The sequence below is a fragment of the Ailuropoda melanoleuca genome, chromosome 7 (genome assembly GCF_002007445.2).
Source record: "Ailuropoda melanoleuca isolate Jingjing chromosome 7, ASM200744v2, whole genome shotgun sequence".
NCBI lineage: Eukaryota > Metazoa > Chordata > Mammalia > Carnivora > Ursidae > Ailuropoda > Ailuropoda melanoleuca.
Genome location: NC_048224.1, coordinates 88,381,664 through 88,389,419, shown reverse-complemented (window position 1 = coordinate 88,389,419; position 7,756 = coordinate 88,381,664). Strand labels below are relative to the sequence as shown.

Here is a 7,756-nt window from a genome sequence, read left to right as displayed (position 1 = left end):
AACTAATGAAGCATCAAACTTTACATCGGAATCTGGGGATGTACTGTATGGTGACTAACATAATATAATGAAAAAACATTAAAATAAAATAAATAATATGTCTTTCATTTCTTAATAGGCAGTTAAACAATAAAGTGTTCATAGCCCTGGTGCAGTGTTTAATGACTTCTGTTTCAAAACTTAGTAGTCTTTAGAATTAGACTGTGTCTTGATTGGCTATCTGGGAAATACCTACAAACCAAGAAGTAAGGTTGAAATGGTCCCCCAGAGGACTTTCATAAATAGCCAAAAGAATACCCTTTCTGTAATAGTCCTTACAGAAAAAGACTTTTTTATTATTAAAAAATTAAAATGTTTTTTTAATTTAATTGAAAATTTTTTCCTTTAGTTTTATTGAGATGTAATTGACATATAACATTGTATGTTTAAGATGTATAACATATTGGTTTAATATATGTATAATATGTATAGATTGCAAAATGATTACCACAAAAAGTTTAGTTAACATCCTTCACCTCATGTAGTTACAGATTTATTTTTCTCAAATTTTAAGATCTACTCTTTTAGCAACTCTCAAATATAAAATACAGCATTGTTAGTTGTAATCACCATGCTGTACATTCCATCCCCAGGATTCACTTATCTTATAACTGTAAGTTGGACCTTTTGACTACCTTCATCTATTTCCCCCACCCTCCTACTCTTGCCTCTGGCAACCACCAATCTGTTCTCTGTTTCTGTGAGTTTGGCTTTTTCAGGTTTCACATATAAATGAGATCATACAGTATTTGTCTTTCTCTCTCTCTGACTTATTTCACTTAGCATAATGCTCTCAGGGTCAATTCATGTTGTCAACAAATAGCAAGATTTTCTTCTTTTTTATGACCTAAAAATATTCTGGGGTGTGTGTGTGTGTGTCACATTTTTTGATCCAGTCATCTGTGAATGGACACAGTTTGTTTCCATGTCTTGGCTATTGTAAATAATGCTGCAGTGAACATGACGGTTCAGATTATCTCTTTGAGACAGTGATTTTATTTCCTTGAGATCTATACCCAGAAGTGGAATTGCCAGATCATATGGTAGTTCTATCTTTAAAATTTTCAGAACCTCCAGACTGTTCCATAGTGGCTGTACCAGTTCACATTTCCACAAACAGTGTACAACAGTTCCTTTGCATCTTTCTAACACTTGTTTATCTCTTGTCTTTTTGGTGACAGTCATCCTACAAGCATTGATGTGATATCTCATTGTGGTTTTGATTTGCATTTCCCCGATGATTAGTAATGCCAGTCACCTCATGTACCTGTTTAACATTTTATGTTTGGAGAAAGGTCTAGTCAGATCCTCCACTCATTTTGAAATCAGATCTACCTATCTGTGTATCTAGCTATGCTATACTATTGAATTGTATGAGTTCTTTATTTTGGAAATAACTTCTTATCAGATATATGATTTGCAAATATTTTCTCCCATAGGTTACCTTTTTATTTTGTTGATGAAACAACAAAATGTTTTCCTTGCTGTGTGGAAACTTTTTAAAGTTCGATGTAGTCCCACTTGTTTAATTTTGTTTTGTTGCCTTTGCTTTTGATTTCAAATTTAAAAAGTTACTGCAAAGACTGATGTGAAGGAGCTTACCCCCTGTATTTTCTCCTAGGAGTTTTATGATTTCAGGTCTTTAGTTCAAGACTTTAATCCACTTCGAGTTGATTTTCGTGTGTGGTATAAGAGAAGAGTCCGGTTTCATTCCTTTGCGTATGGCTGTCCAGATTTCCCAATACCATTTATTGAGGAGACTATCTTTTATTTGTTTTATGTTTTTGTCTCCTTTGTCATAAGTTAATTGACTATATATGCATAAGTTTATTCCTGGGTTCTCTGTTCTGTTCCATTGTTGTATGTGTCTCTTTTTAACCTAATACCATACTATTTTGATTATTAGAGCTTTGTAATATATTTTGAATTTAGGAAGTGTGATGCCTCCAGCTTTGTTCTTTCCCATGATTGCTATGGCTATTTGGAGTCTTTGTGGTTCCATACAAATTTTAGGATTGTTCCATTTTTGTGAAAAATGCCTTTGGAATTTTTATAGGGATTTCATTGTATCTGTAGATTGCTTTGAATGGTAGGGACATTTTAACAAAATGAATTCTTCCAACCCGTGAGTGTGGGATATCCTTCTATTTATTGGTGTTTTTAATTTCTTTCATGAATGTCTTATAGTTTTCAGTGTATAGGTTTTTAACCTCCTTGGTTAAATTTATTTCTAGGTATTTTATTCTTTTTGTTGCAATTGTAAATGGGATTGTTTTCTTACTTTCTCTTTTTGATAGTTTGTTATTAGTGTATAGAGGGGCAACAGATTTTTGTGTATTGATTTTGTATCCTCCAATGTTACTGAATTTGTTAATTAGTTCTAACAGTTTCAGGGCTTTCTTTATGTAATATCACGTCATCTGCAATTTTACTTTTTTGTTTCCAATTTGGATGCCCTTCATTTCTTCTTCTTGCCTAATTGCTGTGGCCATGACTTCCAGTACTATGTTGGAAAAAAGTAGTGAGAGCAGACAACCTTGTGTTGTATCTGATCCAAGAGGAAAAACTCAGCTTTTCATCATTGTGTATGATATTTGGTATGCATTTGTCATATGGCCTTTATCATGTTGAGGTATGTTCCCTCTATTCTAACTTTGTCGAGAGTTTTTGTCATGAATGGGTGTTGAATTTTGTCAAATGGTTTTTCTATGTCTTTGGAAATGTCATATGATTTTTATCCTTTATTTTGTTTCACATTTATGGTGTTTCACATTGATTTGTGGATGTTGCACCATCCTTTCATCCCTGGAATAAATCCTACTTGTTCATGATGTATGATCCTTTTAATGTTTTTGTTGAATTTGGTTTGCTCATATTTTGCTGAAGACTTTGGCATCTATGTTCATCAGGGATATTGACCTATCATTTTCTTTTCTTCTAGTGTCCTTGTCTTCTTGTGGTATCAGGATAATGCTTGCCTCAGAAGATGAGTTTGAAAGTGTTTCCTCTTCTAATTTTTGGAAAAGTTTGAGGAGAATTGGTATTCTTTAGCTGTTTGGTAGATTTCAGTGAAGCTCTCTGGTCCTGGGCTTTTCCTTTTTGGGAGGTTTTTGATTAGTGATTCAATCTCATTGTTAATAATTGGCCTGTTCACGGGGCGCCTGGGTGGCGCAGTCGTTAAGCGTCTGCCTTCGGCTCAGGGCGTGATCCCAGTGTTCTGGGATCGAGCCCCACATCAGGCTCCTCTGCTGGGAGCCTGCTTCTTCCTCTCCCACTCCCCCCTGCCTGTGTTCCCTCTCTCGGGGCTGTCTCTCTGTCAAATAAATAAATAAAATCTTAAAAAAAAAAATTGGCCTGTTCAGATTTTCTATTTCTTCCTCATTCAGTCTTGGTAGTTCATATGTTTGTAGGATTTATCTATTCTACGTTGTCCGTTTTGTTAGTGTATAATTGTTGATAGTAGTCTCTTATGATCCTTTGTATTTCTGTGGTATCAGTTGTTATGTCTTCTCTTTCATTTCTGATTTTGAGAACTCTCTGCTTTTTTCTTGTGAGTCTAGCTAATGTTTGTTTTGTTTATCTTTAAAAAAAACAGCTCTTAGTTTCATTAAGACAATAAAAAACAACCTTTTACTGTCTTTTTAGTCTCTGTTTCCGTTATTTTTACTCTGGGTCTTTGTTATTTCCTTCCTTCAACTAACTTTGGTCTTAGTTTAGCCTTTTTTCTACTTCCCTGAGGCATAAATAAAGTTGTTTATTGGAGCTCTTTCTTTTTTCTTAATGTATGCATTTATTACTGTAAACTTACTATAAACTTTCATCTTAGAACTGCTTTTGCTGCATCCCATGAATTTGTTGTTATATTTCCATTTGCATTTGCATTTGTCTCAAGATGTTTTTTCTCTTTTGATTTTGTCTTTGACTCAAGACATTTTTTTATTTATAGAAGAATGTTTTATATGCATATTCAGCAATAGGTAGTATGTTTTAACATGCTTGGTGATCTGTTATTTAACCTCAAAAGATTAGAAGTATAAGTAACTGTCAAGGAATAGCTAGACTGGAACAATGGCAGAATCAAGTTTTCACAGCTGATAGCAAATGCTAAAAACAGAACTTAAATGGAAAGCATTCGAGGACTCTTAAGACAAGGGTGAACAAATCTCTGCAGACTTGAAGAATTTCTTTGCACTTAATTTATAGTCAGGTTAATAATTCAAGTCATTCAAGAAACATTAAATTAGGTTATTTATACTACATTTTTAAAAGTGGGAAATATGTACTATATTTTCATAAGCATGTTTTATCTTTATAATAGTAACTAAAGACTATTTTTGAACACTTTGAACACTAACTCTGTGCTAGGTTATGCTAATCCTTTTATTTGCATTTATTATGCAAATAATTTATTCTTAAAAGAATCCTGGGAAGTAGTTTAGTATGTCCATTTTACTTATGAGAGAATTTTCACTCAGAGAGTTTAAGTAAGCAAGATAGAGTTTTGCAGCTAATGAATGGTGGAATCAGGATGTTGAAACTATGTCTGAATATCTCTTAAAGTACCTGCTTTTAGCCAGTACAATGTGGTTCATCCATATAAATTAAATTACTTTGAGCTTTACAACAACCATTCTGTATTTTAAGTCAGCTACTATTATCCCAGTTTGAGACCCAGAAAAGTTAAGTAACTTAGATAAGATAGTATAGCTATTAATTAGCAATACCAGAATTTTGTTGTTGTTAAGTGTTAATTTTGTTTCCTTGCCTGGAAAATGTATTAGTGAGAAACATTTCCAATACTGGATAAATTCGTTTTTACTGAAATAATTTTAAGTTTATTTAACTTCCTCAACTTTTGTCTACAGCAAAGGCTTTTCCCATAGGTTTCTCACAAGTTAAATAAATTATGAACCATGAAGAGTTTTGAGATGCTCTGTTGAGACATAATAATAATAAAAGCTAATTATTTTGGAGCACTTGCTACACGCCAGGCACTATTCTAGCATTTTGTTGGCTTTAGCTAATTTAATCCCTAATTTAATCTCTAATTTAATCCTCCCTATGTGGAATATGTTGTTCCTAGCCCTGTTTTACAATGAGGAAACTGAAGTACAGAGAGGTTAAAAAATTTGACCAAGTTTACCCCATCCTAAATAGCAATGGAAGTGAAATCTGGCAGTCTAGTAGCTTTGGAGTCCAGATACTTGTCTGTTACACTATGTAAACTGCCTTCCCCCCAAATAACTTGAGGCATATGTTTTCAAACTCAGTAGACTGTGCCTCTCTTAGCCTATATGTTGTGTTTTATTTTATTTATTTATTTTTTAGAGTATTTATTTTAGAGAGAGAGCATGAATGGGAGGGCCAGAGGGAGGGGGAGAGAGCATCTCAAGCAGATTCCACGCTGAGCCTGGAGACCAAGTTGGGGCTCAGTCTCACCACCCTGAGATCACAACCTGAGCTGAAGCCAAGAGTGGGTTATTTAACCGACTGCGCCAGTCAGGCCCCCCTATTGTGTTTTATTTTTTACACTGATTGAAAATAGAGACTGGCATTACAAAGGAAGAAAAACACATGCAACATTGAATCAATAGTTTATTTTGATGGTTAGTAGACTTAAGTGACAAGCTGTAATTTCATATTTATCCACAAGATGGTGAAATTCTCATTAGTTTTTAATTCCTTGAAACCCATATAAACTGTTAATTTATAATCTGCATTCGACACTATTTATTATAAGCACTTTAATTTCTTTTTACAGCCCATCTGCTGGCAAGGCCAAGATTAGAACAGCTCATAGGAGAATTATGATTTTGAATCACCCAGATAAAGGTAGGTAAAATTCCTATTTTTCCATAATATGTGGATCTGAATCTGCTCTGAGTTCTTTTCAGTTTACTTAAACTCATTGTAAGTGATATATATATAGTTGAAATGGAAATTTATGTGCCACATGTATTGTGATTTTTCCTAAATAAATAAGCTTTTGGATTGGAGTTCAGTAACCCCCAGAAGTGGTGGATTCATATTATCAGCTTTCAAGAACTTAGTTATTGATTTTTATATATGTACCTAGCCCTTGTTTGAGGCTCCTAGCACTTTGGGAAAGAGAAAACATGAGTTATGGACTCTGTGTAAACTGATATGGGCATCATGAATTATGTTTGTTTAACCTTAAACATAAAAGTACAAGATTTAGAGGATATCTTCTAAACTCTGTACTATGTCATAGATAATTCTGAATTTCTTAATTTTATTCTAGAAGGCTCTGAGGCTGAGCCATTTGTTTTAACTGGCCAGGTTTTTAATGTAAATTTATCTTACAGAAAGACAATTATTATAACTTTAACTACACTACAGCTGCTTGAGAGAGGAAGCCCATATGTTCATTACTGTTTCTTCTCTAAAATAACAGATGGTAGAAAGTTGCACTGTATTTCAGAAGTCAAGGGTGCGGTGGGGGAGGAGAGAGAAGGGTTTTTTGGATTCTCATTTACAGACTTTCAGTTTTCTAATTTTTTTTGAAAAAAATTTAAAAATTTTAGATTTCTACGCATCCTCACTGACACCAAAGTAGGGCATCCTTTTTCAGTTTTCTCAATTATGTACTATAAAAATTCTTTTCACTAAACATCATCTTTGGCTTTTTTCTTTGCTGTTCTTTAGTATGAATAAACAAGAGAATAAACTTTGAAAAGAGGTTTGCTTAAAATTTCTAAATAGCTTCAACAGTTACTGAAAGATCCACTCAACTAATTTACTTCTCATTGTGGGCTTTCAGAGTAATTGACTCAGAAAGAAATGTGTTTAAAGTGCCTCCTTGAGGCCCTCTGTCTCATACTAAATGTCCTTTGTCCCTTCCAGGTCAAGTGTATGCCCTTCTCTGATTGATTGCAGTAGGATCAGGCACTCATGTCTTTCAGATGATTGACAAGTTGTTGATTGTGCCTACTGGCAAGGAAGCAAGTTCTAAAATGTATCTAAGAGAAAATGTATTTTTAGATACCTTTAGTAAAAAAAGAAAATGTGTATCCTGTGAGCCAGTAGTATTTTCAGAGTTACTTGATTTACTCTGAGGTCATCTATTTATCAGAGGTGGGATTGTTGATTGCCTGTAGTATGCTTATTAATATCCTGTCTGGCCCTGTGTAGGTAGCAGAATGTGAGGGAATGGACCTAGAAGCCGGAGGCTGGTGTTTTTCTCTGGCTTCTGCCTTCTAACTAGCAGTATGACCTTGAACACTCCCTTAACCTCTCCAAATGTCAATTTTATCTTCTACAAAATGAAGGGATTTATTTCTAAAGTCCTTTTTTGTTAAGTAATATAATATCTTTTTATGCCTATTCAATTAATGAAGAACCTGTACCCTATATTTCTATTCAGATCACATTTTTCACTCAAGAAAGATGCTTTTAATCATTTTGGATTATTGTACCCTCTAAGAGTGTATTGACAGCTGTGGACATTTTGTTCGTAAATTGCTCATTCACCCATAATTTTAAAAACATTTGGAGTTTCAGAGAGTTCATAGATTTTCCAACAGCCATGCGTATGCTCACAGTTAAGAACTCCTACTCTAAAAGTAGGGTGAATTAAGGAATATTGGCATTACTGGAGGGAAAGTATTCATGGATGATGGAGCTGGGAGATGATAACTCATAAATCCTGAAATGGTCTCTTGAAAAGGTGGTTTTGTTTTGTTTTGTTTTTAATGAG

General features: G+C 34.0%; 1 protein-coding gene across 1 annotated transcript in view; it reads left to right on the top strand.

The window, feature by feature from the left end:
* Nucleotides 1-7,756, top strand: part of DNAJC15 (DnaJ heat shock protein family (Hsp40) member C15) — a 78,757-nt gene that overhangs the window by 44,259 nt on the left and 26,742 nt on the right. The window contains exon 5 of the mRNA XM_002920251.4: nucleotides 5,801-5,871. Within this exon, the coding sequence (XP_002920297.1) occupies nucleotides 5,801-5,871 (71 nt within the window). The remainder of the gene's footprint in view (nucleotides 1-5,800; nucleotides 5,872-7,756) is intronic.